We start from the raw sequence: 19,906 nt of genomic DNA, 5'->3' as shown, positions 1-19,906 counted from the left end.
GTAAGTTAAGCTATAAACATTATAAAAACAGCAAACCAATTTGTGGGAAAATCAAAATCAATTACTACAATGGAAACTTTCAGTATTTTTCTGGATTTATAGTCAGCAATTGTTACTGCTTAACTGTTTTAGTAACTGAGACACATGAGCATTTTGAAGATGATTCTGAGCATAGTTTTCAGAAGTAATATAGAAACTTTATAATGCTCTTTTAGAAATACAAAAAAGATTAGCAAAACTGGGGAAAGCTAAATGAGTGTATCAGGACTTAAGAGAAGAGCAGTGAGCTGAATATGAGAAGTGCTGAAAAGATCTTACAAAGGAAACAAAAGGTAATATAAGAAGTGTAATAGAAAAGGAATGGTGACTCAGGAAATTTTACTCTTTGTACAAAGTGACTTAGAAGTAAGTTGTAGTAAAATCTGAATTAGGAAAGGTGAATTCTTTCTTATAAACTTTTTAATTAAATGGTAATCATTTATTTGGTAGTCTTGTTAAAGTCCTTGAACTTAAAAATTCAAAATTGATTTTTAGAACAAAGCCTCCTGACTGTATTGTATGTAGTGCAAAAAATAGGTTTGGCCCACCTGTGGAGGTGTAAGGTATTTTGGGGCGCTTGTGATTATTTGGCTGAGCAGTGGAGTGTCAGCCCAGGAGAGAGGAATGGTTATGCTGACCTTGCCATGAATCATCATGGTGAATCTCTTGCAGAAACTGTTTTGAAGTGGGGAACTTAAATGGGCTTCTTATTCCCACTGCAGTGAGTGTAAAAATTCATGTCCTGTAGGATGAAGACGTTTCTCAGCTCTTTTCTGTCTGGTTGGTGCTAAGTGTGCTGGAATGCTCATTCTGCACAGTGCTCCAGTGCATCGTTCTGTCAGCTTCCCTGCAACTCCTGGCAGTGTTTGCACCATTGCTGGTGGTGAATTTTATAAAAGTGTGAATGCGAAACAAAGTTAAGAATGTTATCTTCCCACAATGTCAACTGAGTTGAATGAAAAACGTGTCAAAAGCAAATCCTCCTGTAGACAATCACTTCAGTAAATCCCTTTGTGTATTGCACAGGTTTATTCATTGGAGAACTTTAAATTTTTTTAATATTCTGTGTGAATCTCATTTTTCCCACTAAAAATGGATTTTAAATACGTATTGCTAGAAGGATGTGCAGTGAGTTAAAGGCAAAACCAAGAACACCATGGCATGCAGACCCATGCTGTCACCAGCTGGCTACATATGCCTTTAGAAATAGTGTTAGACATAAGGATTTTCTTTTCATTGTAGAGAGAGCTTTGAATGATTCCTCTCTTTCTCCAGAGAAAATGTTGACAATAGGATCTTTGATCTTCAAAAACTAATGCACGTGACAAATTTAATCCATGTAAGTAATTCTGCTAGACTCAGTAAGACCCATCACAGGAAGTTAAACATGCATAACTATGTCTCAAGACCATGCACATGACAGGTATAGTGATATAGTCCAAAAGTTCACTTAGATGAAGTTCTCTCTTCAAAAGATGTAATGAAAATTCTGTCTTGTCAAAAGATCATGTGGGTTTTTTAAAATAACTTTTGAAAAAAATGACATGCACTCAAGTCCAAATCTTGTAAAAGCAAGATTTATCTAGACAGCTAACGATGTTATAAGTGTCCATGTTGTAGTAAAATAGTAATGATTTATCCTTTTTTTAATATCCTCGTATTTTATGTTCAGTTCAGTATTATGTGATTTTAGGAAATATCACTGCATAATTCCACTTTACTATTCCAGTGTTATATTGCTATTGTCAAACCTTTTTCTACAATCATCCACTCATGATGTAAGTTTTCCAGGTCCTGACTTTATTGAATACAATTGATTAAACTTGTATTCTGTAGAACAGAATCCTGTATGACACCTCGGGTGTTCAGTGAACTTTAGAAATAACCTTTAGACCTCAAGTTCTTGTGGGAAAAAAATGTTTTACTTAATAGGATCATCTAGTTCAGAAATTCTCTAATGCTTGACAGAAGTCATAAAATAGACAAGCACATTTCTTTTCAGAAGTACTTGCAGTCCTATTAGTAATGCTTTGATTCCTACTGCTACTTGTCCTGTTCAGTTAATTAATATCATTCTGTAGTGGAGTGGGCTTGTTCAAAAGCTGAAAACTCTTAACTCCCCCACTGTTAGGAAATCATATTAAAATTTCTATTTGAGAGTGACCTTGCTGCTTTCTTTTGTTGATACATTAATACCACTAAACCAGTATTGGGGAGAGATGAGTTGTGTGTCCTGCTAGTGATGATAATATTTTGTTTTACCATTTGAATTGTGATGTTTCTTACAAAAAACGGTTCTTGAATATGACTATACCTAATTAAATCAGTTGATGTGGTAATTAATATGAGAATTCTCTGGGTTTGGTATTTTGAATGTGACCTAGCAGTCCCTTATATTATCCAAGAGGACTCTTGATGAAAAGAAACCAGTATGAACACCAAACACAAAAGAATAAGAGTTTTGCCTTATACTTTAAATTACTGAAAGTGGGGCTATTGAGCAGTGGTTTCCCACAAAAGCAATATTCTGTTTTCATACTACAGTTTCTCCCACATTCTGTTAAATTTGTGACAGACTATTACTGTTAATTTGCACTTTTGGAAGGACTTCCATTTAAATAAGTAATTACCTAATAGGAAATTTCTTGATGCTTATACTTTCTTTTGCTGTCATCAAATAGTGTAAAGATCTGGAAGCTGCTGTACTGCTGATACTGTATAAATTAGAATGATAATTAGCACATTGTTACAGCTTCTTTGGCTGTAGCTGTTTGGGGGCTGTATCTGCCATATGAACATACTATGTACAGTAGTTGGCAATTTTTGAGTATTTTTCTGTTTTCACTAATGCTTGGTATTGCTGCAAGTGAATGGGTTTGACAAAAGCTGGCATACATGAAAGAAAATAATAAAACCAGCTGGAACTGGAGGTGCTGAGAGACTGGGTTTTATTGCTTTCTTCAGGATTTTTCTGTGATTCTTTTTAAGAATGCTGACCACACGATTTGTTTAGTTTAAGAAGAAAATACAATGGCCACAATCTCCTTCAGGAAAAGAGGTGTCACTTTAGGCCGTTATATGCATCTTTACTCTTCTGATATCTTTTAAGTTTTGATGTTCTCAAAGTCAGAAAGAGAGGCAGACATTGAATTACTGTACACTGATACTGATATATAATAAATTTATGAATACTCCCTGTATCTTTACAACTGTTCCTTCCTTGTGTTTGGGTATCAGACTATGTAGATATCCACCACACCCCATTCATCTCGAGTGCTGTCAGTAGTGTTTTCAGTCCTTTTTCTCTTTTCACTTGTTCAATCAGTTTTGTTATTGTTCTGTGACTTCCCTGCCAATCTGTCTGTATAGTTCTAATATTATCTCCTGAAGTCTTAGGTAGTAGGTCAGTAGTTAGGTTGTGGTTTTCAGGTTGGAGAGGGAAATAAAAATGTGCAATTAGTACCTGTATTTTATGATAGCTCCATGTATCTCTCAATGTGTGGCACAAAAAGCAGGTATCCTTTTTAAAATTTACTTTACTATTTCTGCCATGTTTCTGGGCAAACTCCTTCTGGTGCAGCTCTCAATGAATTATGGATGTTGGGGGGAATAAGCAATAGTCAGGTTTACCAAGGATTTTAAAATGTTTAACAAATTTATAAAAACTTAGTTTTGTAATTTTGCACTGTAGAGTTTCAATACAAATTATTCCAGTCTTATTCTGATAGAATAAGACTGAATTTCTGATAGAAATTAAATTTTCCCTACCAGTGTTACAGGGAATTTCACAGGATGTCTGCTCGCACTCCCTTTGTATCTAACCACACACCACATGTAAAGAGAAAGAACATCTTAAACTTCAATGTGTCAGCTGTTATCAGATTTCCATGAAAAATGATTAACTGCTATTTGTACTTAAATTATTTTTAAATAAAGATACTTCAAGTTGCTTGATGTTAAGTTAGTAAGAGAAGCTGCAGAACTCAAAAAACAGTTTCTGAACAGAGCCCCTACACAGTCATTCCAGATGTACAATCTCAGTGGACCAGGTTTTGTCTTTTTTCAAATTCTCATGGATGCCTGCCTAGCACACCTTTCTATTGAGAAGTAGAAAACTGAACAGGGATTAAGAGCAAGTGCACAGCAGGGGCAGGTGTGGCTGGGGGTCTGGGGTGTGTTTCCTGCAGCACTTGAGTGTCCCTTCAGCTGTGCTCAGTGAGTGGGGCTTAAAGGAAGGATTCTGGAGATTTCAATTTTCTACACAAGGTCTATCAGCCTAGACACAGGCCTGGGTCAAGTTTGATCTGTACCAGCTCTTGGGCTGCTCAGCAGAAAATCAGGTGAAAGTTGACATTTTACTGATTTTTCATGAAGTTTGGGTGGGAGTTTTTTGCTTGTGGTTTTCGTGTATTTTCCCCTGTGAGTATTATCAGAGGAAATACATATTTTCATTAATGGGTCACACTTCCTTCTGTGTTCACTATGCATTTGGGAATAGCAGTGTTCATCTACATGCCTTGTCCTCCACAGATTTGGTTATCTGAGCTGTGCTTTCTCTGTGGATGCACTGCTGTGTGAGCTCACAGGCTTTAGGCTTTACTGGGTGGGATGCAGCCCCATCCCACTGAAGAAGCCTCAGCTGTGGAATTTGTTTACTCTGTAATGTCATTGACTTTGGAGGCTTACTTAAAAGATTCCTTTTCTCTGAGAGGTTATAGGAAGTTGAAGTTTGTTTGCATTATGATTGAGAGCTATTAATTTGATGCTTTTTAAATACTGTAGTAAGTTCTCTTATGCTGGACATGTTTTATATTTGCATGAGACTCTGTTGCTCAGTGTCACATCATCCTGTACTTTCTATGGTTTCACAAAACTAAAAATCACAGCATCATTTTAAGCAAACTGTGATCATGGCTTGTTTAATTCAAATGGAGGAATCAGAAAGAAAATCAGAAGAATTACTTTCATCCATTAGAACAATTTATTCTTTTAGATGTCTCTGTCCTGTAAAGCAAGAGTGTCTAGGAGAGAGTGGAAGCAATGGATCATGGACTGTCCATGCTTCTCCATTGTTAGCATCTCCTTGGTATGATTTTGGTCCTGGTGTGTGATGAGGTTGGTTGGTTTCCAGTGCAGGGTGAATGAAATTGCATTCAGCCTCTGCTGCAGCTCCCTGAGGAAGTACATTTGTGCCAGAAACTCTGTGCATGGATTAAATGCTTTAGGATGTCAGTGCAAGTCAAGGGAAGGTGTTGGAATGAAATCCCTTCAGGACAGGAACAGCTCTGGAGGGCTCCACAGGGCCAGGAAAGGACAGACCTGGTGTTAATATCTTCTGAACAGCCTCTCTGGGGTAAACTGTCCCCCAGCATATCTTGGGAGAAGGAATAGCAGGGACATAAGATTTCAGAGGGTCAACTGCAGGAACAAAGTGGTTCATAACATGTCTGATCAGCAGAGTGGTACTGACAAGTAAATTGCTCCCCAGCAGTATTTTAGTTGTATCCTGTCAGAGCTGAGACTGCAAGTACCTTGATTTGGATTTTCAGTTACTTGGGCTTAAATCATTAATATTGTGCAAAGACAGTTTGCAAACTGCTTTAAATGCTTATTAGAGGGCTTCTCTGGGAAGCTTCTTCCTTAACAAAACAAAAAAAATAAAGGAAAAAACCCCACTGACATCACCAAAAAAACCAACCCCTAAACCAACCAATCAACCAACCCAAAACCCAAAAAAAACCCCGACTTTAAATGGATATTGGCTTTGGAAAATACTATCATTGAAATAAAGTATGCTCATTTTTCATAGTGTTTCTTCTGCTGGAATAAAATATTTAAAATGTGAGATTCTTAGCACATGACCAGAAAGTGATAATTATTTAAACCAGCTGCTTAGTTGCAGTGTATAGTGAGATTCACCACTGTGATTCACTAACACATCAGAAAAAAATCCCAAAAAGCAACCAAGTGAAAATGCTATGGATGGATAAAATGTGAGAAGTACTTATTCACAGTGGGTGCATGGTGCTGGTTTATTTTTAAAAAATGCAACCTCTATTTGAAGTTTGATTAGAATGATTCAGTTTCTGTTAGGTCTGACAGTTATAAATTTGTTATTAGCTTTCCAAAATAAAATACATGAATAACACTTTTTTTTCATGTGCTTATTCGCCAAAGCATTGCATCTCTATGTTTAAGAAAAGGATGCTTATCACTGAAAAATTTCTGCAGGTCTTTAATTAGAAGCATTTCCCTGTAAGCAGATGATTGTATTTGAGGGAAAAGAGAAACTTACCTATTTTGGCCATACTTGACACATACTTGTCTAAAGAAATAATGTACAATTGCAGTGTGATTTCAGCATCAAGAGTAATAGCCACAATTTTTCCTGACATTAATTATTTTAAAAGATTTTTCATTGTCTGTAGTTAAACCTCATTTCTCTGTTAGGATTTTGAAAATTTCTCTGTTAGGATTTCCTCCCTTCCATTCTCATCCTCACAGCAAATATTCTCAGAAGGGAAGGATGTTACAAGTTGCATCAAAAGTTCAGTAAGTGATTTATTACTGTATGAAAAAGAATGTGATTTATGTTTGCTAGTGAAGTTGTTAATTTTAATCAAAGAATTGATGTTCAGTGCAAGCCAAATCCTTCTTGATAACAGTCTGTTGCGAGTTCTTGTACATCACTAAAACTAATTAAAAACAGGTGGATTCTTCCCATGTAGCAGCACCACCCAGCTAAATGAAATGAAGATAACTTGTATGAATTGTCAGAGAGGATGTTGTTTTCCTTAGGGACCTTACTGGAATGTTAGGATTCTCTAAAGCTTGCATTTCTGAACAGAAAAAGAATCATATTTTAACTATGATACCCATATTACTTTGTTTATAAAACTTGAATTTAAGTTGGCGCTGTAGAGATGAGGAAACCCTGAAGGAAACTTAAATTTTGAAATCTGATCTCTGTGTGAAAGTCTCTGTGAAACTCTGGTAAAAAGATTTGAAGGGTTTTGTTTAGAAACTCAAATCTACATATCTTAAGTTTTGTTGGTTTTTTTAAAAATGTTGTGGTGTCACATTTTTCAAGACTCAGTTTATCTTTCACAAAAATGAATGCGATTGCAATATTGAAGAATCATGAGCTGTGGTTACTGAGTATTCCGTTTATGAACTAAATGATCTGCTTAATCTTGTGATTTATTACTAGTTGGATAGTTCTCTTTAATTAATAGGAGTTTGTTTTCTGTGGGTTAATGATGCTGGTTTCAATCTATGTGTGTAGGGCTGTACAGAACGGGACATGGAGGCAGAGTAGGGACCACCTGACTTGTGCTGCATTTCATGGGGTGCCAGCAAAGTTCAGACTGGCCTCTTTTTCTAGGCAGAATGAATAAAAGGCTGGAAAAAACATTGCCACAATAAAAATATTTTAAAGAGAGAAGTACCTAAGCCAGCTGTGATTTTTAAAGTGCACATATCTTTGCAAATCACACTGTGCAGAGAGGGCCAAATATCATCTCTGTATCTAATCTCATTGTACTAGACCTCCAAGATGGTCTCTCTGTAACAAAGTATATTAAAAAAAATGACCCAATATGAAGTGGACTAATTTATGTTAGTCTTTCAAGCCTAGCCAATTTTAATTTTGGGTCTTCATTTTTTCTTGACTGACTCCAGTTCTGTGCAGCCTTGGATGACATGTTGAATAAAAGAATAAAGTAATAGAAGACTGAAAATAAAACACTAGAGCATTTCATATATTTACATTTTCTAGTTTAGATAGTTTGAATTTTAAACAAGTCTTTCATCATGTCACTGCTGAAATGTATTCCTAAACTGGTAAAGAAGAGTTGGTAAATTAGATAAATAATATTATCATACGTACCATTTTTAATCTGAGGAGTAGGAGGAGGAACTTGTGACATGTGGAGTTTAATTGATGGGAACAAACTGTGTGTATATTGGAGCACATTTAATTTTTTTTTCAAATTTAGGGTTCTGTGTGCTTTCAGATGCATGGGTGTGTGGATCATGATGGATGCCAAATGGCCACTTGTGGGTGCCACTGTCTGGTTCTGGGTCAGGAGTGATGCTGCTGCACACATGCATTGACAAGCACCTTAGTGTAGGATAGGGCAGATCTGAGCACTTCTCCATGTAGATGGCCCACAGTGGGCCATCAACTCACATCAAAATGTGCATTTATTTATGAATTTTAGATCTGCAGAAATCTCCAGATCTTGCTAACATTGCAGTATTTTAACTTTGCTGCATTAACTTTTTGGTTGTTTGGTTTTTTGTTTTTTTTTTTTTGTTTTTTTTTTTTTTTTCTGTGGGTCAGTGTTGCTACATTTGCACCTAGACACGAGATTTGATATGTGTTGAGGCAAAGAACTTATTGTTCATGTACAATGGCAAATGCTAAGAGCAAGACCATCTTGTCTTGCGTAACAGATTGTTTAAAAACTTTACCAAAATTAAAAATTGATCCAAAAATCTTAAGCTTGCAAGTTAAGAATATAAATTTTTTTTAACATTTTTGGTCTGCTTTCTATCTTGTTGCAAACTGCTTGTCTTGTTTTGAAATGTACTTTTGTGCACTAGAGAAGTATAATTTATTGTAAATGTTACATTAAAAGACTAATTTCTCAGGCAGTTGGAATTAGGTGCTTTCAGAGTCAAATGTTTCTTATGCACATTGCATAATCATTAGATTAAAAACCCAATTTCTCCAGCTTCTAAAACAAACCATTTCTTTTGCATATTGACAAGTTTTTAAGGGGTAACACCTTCAGAACAAGTGCATGTTCATATTGTATTGCTTCTGAAATAGCTGGGAACATAGAGTGATGGAAAATCACTGAACTAGAAAGGATCACTTGTGAAATGCACAGTACCTTAATAGAGAGGAAGAATAAACAACTTCTTCAATGGCCTGCATGCAGTGTCAGTTTGCAGGTGTGTGGGAGTGGTGGTGCTTGATGGGTCAGGCATATCTTAATTACTGAATTTCTACTATGCAGAGGTTGCAACAGGAAAACATTTTTGAACTTATCTGTTTTTGTTTGTCTCTCCTATACAAAATTAAATACTTTGTCTGTGTATGTGAGCTATCCATGGTATAATGGCTTGTACCTCCCTGCTACAGCAGCCACTGCAAAATGATTTTATTGTCCTCTAATCTACTGGAACAGTTTTTAACATGTATTTTGCTTTACCAGCCTTTTTGCAGACTAGGAAGACCAACAAGTAACTTAGTGGTAATTTAGAATTTACTAGTAAATTGTGGGCACTTCCCAGTGTTAGAATTTTCAAGCTGGTGTCAAAATACATTTCTTGACATATTTACTGACTGTGCTTTTATTTAATAAAGAAGAAACCATGCACTTTGGGAAATGGTAATCTTTATTTATGGCTATGATGAGAAAATGCAAATGAAGCAGTGAATTTTGTGATTAGTATTTTACAGAGCACTCACTTACTATAATTATATGTTTTAGATCAGTGGAATTATCATGTTCTATTAACCAGATTGTTTCCTGACTTCTTGTAGGATTCTGAGTAACAACAAGATCTTGTGGTTGAAGAATGGCTCTTTCTTCGGGCTGAGATCCCTGGAGAGACTGTGAGTAACTGATCAGCCTTGCTCCACCTTCAATTAAAAGTCTTTGCACTTTAAATATAGAAACAAACATCAGATAAGGAAGTTGAGATGCTCTGAACTGTATTGCACAGTAGAGTTTCTAGGCAGTCATCAGGTTAAGAAACAGCATAAAAATGAGTGCATGGGGATGGACGTGGAACATGCAGGAAAGCACTGCCATCAATTTGGAACTAAAATAAACATCCAGTCAAAGCCTTGTACTCCACTATGTACACTATCACAGCAAAGACTGCTATATGTAATGGTAACACTAATATACCTGACATGTAGTTTGGCTTATTTAACTCGTTGGTCTCCAATACTTCTATTTTAGATTTATATAATTTTAATTTCTTTCTATAATTTAATTATAATGTCGACAACTTGGACAGCATTTATCACAGGAGCAAACAAGGAGCTTTGATAAAGCTCCATGGCCATGTATTTCTAGCCAGTATATTTGAAGGAGGAAGAGGAGCTCAGGAGCAGATAATGGGTTAGAAAGAAAATATTTGGAAACTTTAATGGAAATAAATAAGTAGTAATAGCTACACTATAATAACACTACTTTCTGTACATATAGGTCAGACATTTGAGAATAATTGTGAACAAGCCTAAAAGGCCATTTTTTATATCTATAGGCAACTTCTGGTACCAGTACATCTAAAATGAGTAGTTATGTCATGCCTATCTTGCAATACTTCCTGCAGCTTAAGCTAAATTACCTATATACTGCTTTGTAAGAGTAGCTTTATTATGTAGAACTGTTGATACAAAATTGTTGCTACATTCATGAACGCATGAATATTTTCTGTGGGGTGTGAATATTTCTATATGCAAAGAAATGATCTGTTAAAATCAACCTTAGCTAATACTTTTACTATAGATGTGTGTGATATGCATGCTGTTCATGGTTGTGGAATAAAGTGGATAAGTATACCACTCTGAGTTATTTGAGTATCCTAAATGTGATTTAAAAATAAACAACTTATTTCAAGATCTACAGCAATCCCTTTGAAGGGTTTGGGTAAAGTGACTGTCAGAACATTTATGCTAAGTATGCATTAAGTATGGAATGGAGAGTGAGGTGTTATTTACTAACTGGTTTAATATTAGGATTAACAGTGATATGAGATTTGTAAAGAAGTCTACAAATATTTTAGACAAAACAATTTAGAACACAGAATAGAATTACAAATTTATTGAAAGGGAAATTAGTAAGTTAAATTCTCATGTAAGTAAATGTAATTAATGTAGATTTTAGAACTAAAGGAAAATATTTCCTCTGAGTTTTTTATTAAGGTTTTATTTACATTGGAGAATTATAGTGAGCATGTATTTTGAGAATTTTATTAGTTAACTAGTGAGAGAAATACTTCAACCTGAAAAGACATTACAAACAAAACTAAGAACAGTGAGAAAACAGAAAAACTGCCTTGGGTGTGTAGCCTCAAGTACCATCACAATCCAAACCATTTAATTTTCCTGTACTGATTTTTCACAACAGTACAGATAAAATGAATATCATCTCCTCTGTTTATATATAGTTCTGTGTGGCTGTGGTGTTAATACTAAATCCATGAGTGGTCTGTGAATTGAAGAGTGCAATTCAAGTGATGACATTCTCGTGATTCAGCCGCTCTGTTTCTGTTTCACTTGGGGCCACTCTGGCCCCATATGCTTCTTATCAATATCTGTGAAATCCCAGTTTCAGCTGCAGGGGCGAGAGCAGCTGGAATAGTGGGCTAGGAGGTGAGTGTGAATGAATTACAGCTGGATGAGTGCTCCTAGCTCTTGGACAAAGGTTTCCCCAGCTTTGCCTTTGGGACAGAACCTAATTTAGAGCAGTACTTCAGGTGCCCAAAATGGAGAACTGTGGCAGCAACTACTGTTGATATTCCTGACTTATCAAAATGGACCAAGAACTTTCATTCCTTGCCTGAAAGGAAGTACTGTAGCAGGAAAATCCAGCTTCCCTTAAAATAATGTTAAGTTTACAAAATTAGGTGCTTAGGAACATGGGTGTTCTGGAGGTAAGAATTACTCACTTGATTTGGCTTTGCGCTCCTTGTGGTCCTGCTCAGAAGAAAAAGTAATGTCAGTGCCATAGAGGAAAGAATCATGTAAGTCAGTAATTTGGTTTTTTTTTTATGGTTACCATGAGATCATGAGCTAGAAGAGTGTAAGCTTACATGGAAAACGAAATCATTCTATGTCAAACTGGGAAAAATTGGAGAAGCAAAATTTCAGGTGGAATTGAATGACTTGTGTGTTCTGGAATGCTTAAACCCTCTTTTTGGGTAAAGAATGGTTTGAAGCACTACTCCAATAAGTGAGTGACAACTTTCCCCCTATTATTTTGTTTTTCAATGCATGTCACAACAGGAATTGGATTACAGAAGTGTCAGTCTTCTCAGGTTCTGGTGATTTCTCAAGAGCATGTTACACAAGTGAGGTCCCTCACTGAGCAGTCGTCTCAAAGCGGGGCTCTCATTCTATCAAGCAAATCAAGAAAAGTTATTTGCCCCTTAACTGTCCATTCTAAGAGTAAGCCAGAATTGATTTCTCTAAAACTAAGGCTATTGTAGAATTCTTATATTCTACATGGAATATTCTTTTCAAAATATTTTTCAGAAAATTGCAAATTTTTTTCAACCATAACATAGGAATAACAATATTAGCATTTTAGATTTTCTCAAACTGTGTTGCTGCTCTAGGAAACGTGATACTAGGTTTTCAGAGGATAGAGCCAACAAACCAGGGAAAAGCATGTTTAGAGAAACAGTTACGTCCTGTTTAATAATTTAAAGATAGTATTATATTTAATAATAACCCATTAATATTAAAAATGAAATGTAATAATGTCTATTAAAAATAGATCAAAAGACATGTATGAAATACTAATGTTTTTACTGGGCATTTTGTAAAAATGCTTTGAAAAACACTGCCTCACAAAGGTGCACTTTCAATTTTATGAATGTGTATGAACAATGCCTCATGAGTGATCTGTAGAGGTGGCAATCTCTCTCCACAGTTACAGTTTTCTGAAATTAGGAAATTGCTGTGTGCTGGTTTGGAAAGGTTGGCTCACAAATGTGACCTCTGGATCATGATGTACCCCTGTGCCACTGAGCTTACACTGTAGAGACAAGAGTAATTTAGAAGTGAAGATCATAAATACTGTGAGAGAACAAAAGCTTTCTGTAAACTTAGATATTATATGCTGTCCAGTTATATGGTGCTTGAGTTGGAATAAATCAGAAGTGTAGGCAAGAATATAAACAAGCCTTTTTTGAAGCAAGTGTGGTAAAGGAATTGTTTGTTAAAATATGAAGAGCTATGTGGGATTTAACCAGAAGAGATCTACAGGCTGTAAATTCTTTAAATGAGAATGCACACCTTGAACCCATTTATGTGATACACCCTGTGGAGATGGCTGGCTTCACATTCAGGAGGCTGAGAATTCAGTTTGGATCTGAAGCTGAAGGCAAAGACTTGACAGCTTGTAATGATTTCAGTTTCAGTGCCTTCCCTGTCTGCAGTCAGTGTTCTGCCTTCCCAGAACAGCAGGAGTTATAACAGAGATTTAAATCAGTTTTACCTATGCTCTGGGTAGCATAAAAGAAAGGAAAATTGGGCTTTGCTAGCCACGAAAGAGTGAAGCAGCCCTTTCAAGTAAGTCTCAGCAATCTGAAAACTCTCATTAGTGAAATATTTGGAGGGATCTGAACAACTCAGTTGTCTGAGTAATTTGGTGGTGTAATTATTGCATAAATTGGAACAATATATTACATGGTAAAGTCTGTGACAGTTTCCTTCTTTAAGAATTATTTTTATTTATTTATTTTTATTTTCTGGTCATGGGGTTGAGCATGCTATTACCCAAGGAATCATAGGTCAGTGCAGGTTACCAAGTTACTTGCGGATGCCTTGTCATAGCAGTATGTGGTATGGATGCTGCTGTGAGGCATTGCCATCCCCGTCAGCGTGCAGCAGTGTTAGTATTAGTGCCAGCTGTGGCAAGGCTTTTTATGCCTGATGATATTTGGCCAGCCATAGTCCATGGGATGCTTCTGGGGACAAAGACTGAGGTGACTGGGCCAGGTGCTCCAGCTGTGCTGGACCTAAAGCCAAGATCCAGACTAGGAAAATAAAACTTTTGCCCTCATCCTGCTGCCAGCTGGTGCAAAACAACATGTCCTTCAGCTATTAACCACACTGCTGATTTCCTTTGCTCAGCAGCCACTGCCCCACAGTTTCCTGGACAGCTCTGCCCTGAGCTCTCTCCCCACGTTGCCCCTCGCTGGGGCAGCCTGTAGTGGCTTCCCTGCCCTGGGCTCCTGGTGCTCTGGCATTGACTGTGTGCTTGGGATTTTTAGAGGCGGGTGCATGAGGTTGCTCTCTCTCTCCTTCATAAGCAAATGTACTTTTTCATTAGGTTATTATTATTAGCATTATACCTCTGAGACTGTTGCTCCTTTGTCCCAGTGACTGAACCTCTAACGGGTGCAGAAGCTATTGGGAGGGAACCAGCAAATACAAATAAAGAAACATACACAAACAGACCATGGTTGCATAAGCAGTTTCCTTGGGAAATCAGGATGAAAGATCACTAAGCAAGATTACACATATTTTTCCCAGTTGAGCCAGAAGAAAAGCATGCCAGGCACTAATAAGCAGCAGTGATTGTTTTACAGAAAGCTGCTTTGTTACATTTTCTAGACAAAGAAAAATAGTACTAAAGTATCTCCAAGAATTTAGCAATGAGTTTATTTTTGGTTTTGATTTTATTTTTTTAGCACTATACACGAGTCTTACTGTACCAGGCCTCACTTAGATTGTGTGTAGTTTCATCAAGTGCTGCTGTACAATCAAGTTCCAGTCACATGTCAGTGCTGCACAGCCACATGTTGTCCTCAGTTATTATCAGGCAAAATTGCCTAAAAGCTGCTTCCAATAGATTTCAGTGGGACATTCTGCAACTATGTGTTGTGGTGTGCAATAGGAGTAGTAACACATTAAGTTGAGGGATGAAAAGGGATAAAAAGAAAAGCATAAAAAATTAGACCATAGAAAAAACATGCTGTTAAGCAGTTGTTACAAAAACATGGTATTTAGAATTTCTTTAACAAATGTCAAGTGATGGAAGTGTAAAACATAAAAGTTTGACATTTATAATGCAATTTACATTTTCTAAATTACTGTCCTCTTCATTTTTTTCCCTGCTTGCTCCTTTGGAACGTGCACACACACACGAAGAAACAGATGTTCTTCCTAGGTACTGTGAAGAATTGAAAATATGCTCGAAGAAACTGTTAACAATTTTACTTTCAACACATTGCGTATGACATCTTTAAAGTTAGAAACTTGATAGATTAAATTTAGAATATGTGTTCTTTTTTGGATTGTTGTAAAAATAGAAAAATACTGGTTATTATGAACTCACAATATTTCTGACTGACAGCCAGGATCCAGCTGTGCCATGTTTTTGGCTTTTTTTTTTTTTCCCTGAAGATTTTGCAGCTGAGGAGTGTGCCCCTAATATTGTGCAAGCACTTTTAACAAAAAATAAATTGATAAGCTTGGAGACCTCAAAAGCCACTGAGCTGAGTGTTTAGAGAAATGCTGTGATGGTACTCCAGAAAAGGGCAATCTAAAAATCTGTTTCTTAGGACTGTTTGTTGTGTAAATAGTCATAGTATGAATAAAACTATTCCCTTTTATGTAGTTTTTGTATTTGGAGAAATGTGGACAAAGTGAATTGTCAAGCATCTGAAGTTTTCTTGCAACTTTTTATTGCATTTGAAATCCTGCATGGATTTAGTAAATTGTCTAGGTCCAGTTGATAATGATAGCAAACAAGTTATTTCTTTATTCTCAAAGAGCAAAAGTACAGGTCCTGCAACCATTACGTTTTCTTGTTTAGTAATATGTCTGGGACACCTGAGGAATTCCAAGCAGTTTTCCATGTAAAATTTTTTCCCGTGTTGGCTTGTAATTGTTTACAAAAGCTCATTACGCTGCATTACTGTTTGAAGTAATTGATCATATTCTGCAGATGCAGAAGGGTGGGAATAGTCATGGGGAAGAAAGCAAGGATTTTTCTCCAGTGCTTTGTGCCTGTACTCTGAAATATACTGAAGACAATTCATGTTCCTTTTGGCAGTCATTGAACTTTGAGTTACCCTTTAGGTTTCAGTGTCAGAGGAAGAGTTTGTCTTTTTAAATTATGATGATGGCAGTGTTTGCATGAGGCAGGAGAGTTCCCTTTGTTGGTCCTAAACACAGCTAATGTAGCTGGCAGGTTGATGTTAATTGATAGATATGTTTGCCTGCACTGTGGTCTGTACAAAGGCACTTGTAAATACTGAGCTTAAAAAACAAAGTTCTGGAAATTCCTGAATTACTAAAGTGAAGGTACCTGTTCATTCAGAGACATGTCTATTGCAGATAATTGGTTTGGAGGGTTGGAGATACTCAGGAGATAAAGAGCTTTACAAATACTGAAGGGAAAACAAACCAGTGAATTTGGCAATGGAGAGATCAGAAGGAGGAAAGAAAATAGTTATGCATATAATAATAATTTACCACCTAAAATTAGAGTCGCTTCCTGTGAAATTAATGGTTTTTAAGGCTCGTCCTGGAGCATGAATAAAAGCAATTTCTACCAAGAAGATGAGTGTTAAGCTAGTGAATTGGACTATTCTTCAAAGCTTAATATACACACCACCTTGCCATCTAGGTTCTTCACTGGTAGTAAATGCCATGGTCAGCTGCTGTAAACTTTTTTTTTTTCTTTTCCCCCTGGAGTTTTTGTCATATCTCTGGGTTAGAACCAGATTTCTTACCCATCCTGGGACCCCTCCTGCCTTTCCTCACACCAGTCTGTCTTTGTGGTGGCTACAGCCCAGGGATTTTACCTCTCTTTAGTGCTTGGCTCTTTGTCATTGTGATCATTTTGGTCAAGTTACTCAATAATGCCAATGTCAGATATATTCTAGTGCAGGCAGAAGATAGAAATGTTCACTTAAATGAATGTGCTCTTTAAATATCTGACTTCATCTACCTGTCAGTGAAGATTGTATTGTACTACTGATTTACTGAAAAATAATTAAATGCATGTCAAAAAAAGAGTATTTTTTCCATAAAATCAATTTAGTTCTACAAAATACGTTTTCTATAAAATCATTTTAATATTTTAAAAATTTAATGGCATGAATTGGTGAGATGGGTATGAGCCTGATATAAGACTGAAAGGAGATAGGAAATTGATCCTCACAGCACCAGTCTACCTTCAGTTCCTCACTGCCAGGGCTTTGTTTCAGCATCAAACAAGAGTTCCTCATTAACGTTTACAATATTTGAGTTATATCTTCTGAATCATTCAAAACCACAAATTTAGTAATTGCAAAGAAAATTTAGTGTTACAATGTGGTCTCCCATATCACTTAATTAGCTAGGATTATCTAATTATTTCTAACTGACTGTTTAAGCTGAACAAACTTTTTACCTGACCATATTTATTTATTGACAGATTTCATTTGTCATTATCTCATGACAAAGATAAGGTGTTATATTTTAGGCATTGCATTCAATTAAACATACAGCTTTTTAGCTTCTACGTCTTTTACTTGGAAACAATCCTTCTTAATCATAAATTATATGGGAAATTTATGTATAGTGCAGCAAATACATAATGGTTAGGTAATACAATATTTATATGTTGATGTTAAACAAGAGAGGCTTTTGAAAGAAGAAAATCTGTGAACAAGGAGGCTTTTATTTGAGAGAAGTGCTTGGAAATCAAGGACAGTCTTATTTTAGAGTTTTTTAAAATTTTCATTCAACTTTTGTCTCATCACTTGATCTTTCTCTACCTCTTTTTTTTATCTTTGTTGCTTATTTAATATCTCCAAATCTAGTGATACTGGGAGATCTCAGCTTATCAGGAAAGAGAAAGCAAGAAAAAGTACATTGATGTTTGTGTAATGCCAGTTATTTTATATTTCTACCATATGTGGAGTCATTTACATACCTTCCTGCCCTGAGTGGGAGGAAACCTTGATGGGCACAAGTGCAGACAGAGATTACTGGTGGTTGTTGAAAATACCTGCCCATAAGCAGGTAAAGACAGCAAGGGGCAACAGCAGACCTAAGGAACATTGAACAATATCATGGATCTGGACTTGGAAAAGCCACTGTTGTTCCTCTCTGTTGGTGAAGGAGTACAGGGTGAATTGCTTTTCAAAGTAAGTATCATTGTGCTGCAGGCAGTGTTTTAATGAATTGCACAGGAGGAGGGTATCTAATTTGCTATCATTGCATAGAAATTTTGAGAAACCAGAGAAGGAGAAACAGAGACAGGATCAATGTCACAAGTCAAACTGAAAAAACTTAATTAAAAATTGCTTTTTCAGTTTAATTCTGTGGTCCTTAATGGATCTCTTTATCCTGTCCTATGGCTAACAGTAAGTTACTCATTTAGTAGTGCAAAAGCGAGTATTTTTTGACACTGGCCTCCCTAAAAGCAAGTAAAAACACCCTACCAACCAAAGAAAACAACTTCCCCAAACCCTCTAAATGCCAGAATCCATTATGTTCTACTGTGCAGTATCAAAGAGATGTTTAGCATTCTATCAGGAATTGTAAAACTTTTGCTATTCTTAATATGACTGTCAGAAAAGAGAGGAGTTAGAAATTAAAAGTAAAATTCCATTACCCTCTTTCTAACAGGTTGTATGTACTGTAAGTCTTACAACCATGAAGTATCTATCAAAGCACTTGTAATGCAGTGTGACAGAAAGGTAATGCATTTTTTTCCTCTATTCATTTGTTATTTACCAGAGCAAAGTCACAATACAGACTATTAGATGTCACATACATTATATTTTACAGGATGAGACAACAGGAAAATAACCTGTATGTCTATTGCTCTAGAGTTGCTATGCTCTAATGTATCAAAAAAAAGCAGTAATTTTAGAAAAAGGGGATGTTTCCTTTGGGATATTACAGTTCTGTTTAAAAATAGCACTAATTAACTCTGATAAACAGGTTAGTAAATCATTCCCATTGTTCCTCGTACAAGGGTCCAGTACCAAGTGTGATTTTCATCTTTTCTTTATACCTTAAGCCTGTTTTTTGTTTGCCTCCTGAACTGCCACCTTCATTTGTCTGGTTACTCGTTTCCCCCTGGAAACAGTGTGGGCTGCCAGGTCATGCCTCTGCTCTTAATTCCGTGGTTTGTAGTGAGATATGGGAGCTGCTCAGTGCTGCCTTCCCTTGCAGGTGCTGCTCATGGGGTGACAAGCCTTTGTGTCATTCTGAGTGCGCTGCTGAGATTACCTTCCTCTGCTTCTGGCATGGAACTATGGTTTCAGCTCAGGCACAAAATTGCCAAGTGCTGGCACGGACGTGGTGTAGCACCAGTATTTAAAATGTCAGTGGTTTGCCAGGCTGCATCGATGGACTTTTGAGTGTAACTATTTGCAAAACAGATTTCTGTTGGAAATGTGAGCATGGCAAAATAAAAATGTTCAGCAGGGTACGCAGCAATTTCACAGGACCATTTTTATCATAGACACCAGTGTTTCATTTAAACTTCTTTATAGACACAAAATATAGAATCTTTTTTGATTGACAAAGATGAAATGTACCACTTAGGAATGATGCAAGCTGTGTTTTCATAAAGAAATGCAGACTGGTTGAAACAGTAGGAAAAACAGAAATGTGGTTTTAGGGCAGTTTGTATGAAGTCAGAAAGAAGCATTCTGGGAAGCCAAGGTGATAAAAATTAGTTCATCAGCAACTGAGCTAATCTTATGAACTGTGAGGTGAATTGGTAGCTGAATCCTTTTATTCAATATGTGGTTTTGATTCCTCAGCTGTAGGCTATTGGTGGAATAACCTTCTCAAACTCCAGAAAATACTATATATTAGTTGTGTTCAGATACAATGTGGTCTTTAACAGGTTTACTTTCAAGAAGACCAAAAAGTTGCCTCACCTGGTAGTATCCATACATGAAATGTGAGAGACCTCAAGTTCTGACTAGGGATATCTCAACATCATGGTGGTGTTGGGTAACAGTGACAATCCAAAGAGCAGCTCCAAACTCAATCCTTCCCTCCCTGAGAGTTTTCTGGGCCCTACTGATAGCTTTTCTCATTGTGTCTCCACCTCTGTCTTGATGTCAGTTGACAGACATTTCTCAATTGCTTACTTAT

General features: G+C 36.5%; 1 protein-coding gene across 1 annotated transcript in view; it reads left to right on the top strand.

The window, feature by feature from the left end:
* Positions 1-19,906, top strand: part of ADGRA1 (adhesion G protein-coupled receptor A1) — a 255,536-nt gene that overhangs the window by 32,503 nt on the left and 203,127 nt on the right. Inside the window, exon 2 of the mRNA XM_041415728.1 lies at positions 9,596-9,667. Coding sequence (XP_041271662.1) covers positions 9,596-9,667 — 72 coding nt within the window. The remainder of the gene's footprint in view (positions 1-9,595; positions 9,668-19,906) is intronic.

The sequence above is a fragment of the Onychostruthus taczanowskii genome, unplaced genomic scaffold, assembly GCF_017590055.1.
Source record: "Onychostruthus taczanowskii isolate IOZ18803 unplaced genomic scaffold, ASM1759005v1 scaffold5, whole genome shotgun sequence".
Taxonomy (NCBI): Eukaryota; Metazoa; Chordata; class Aves; order Passeriformes; family Passeridae; genus Onychostruthus; species Onychostruthus taczanowskii.
This window is presented reverse-complemented; position numbering and strand designations above follow the sequence as displayed.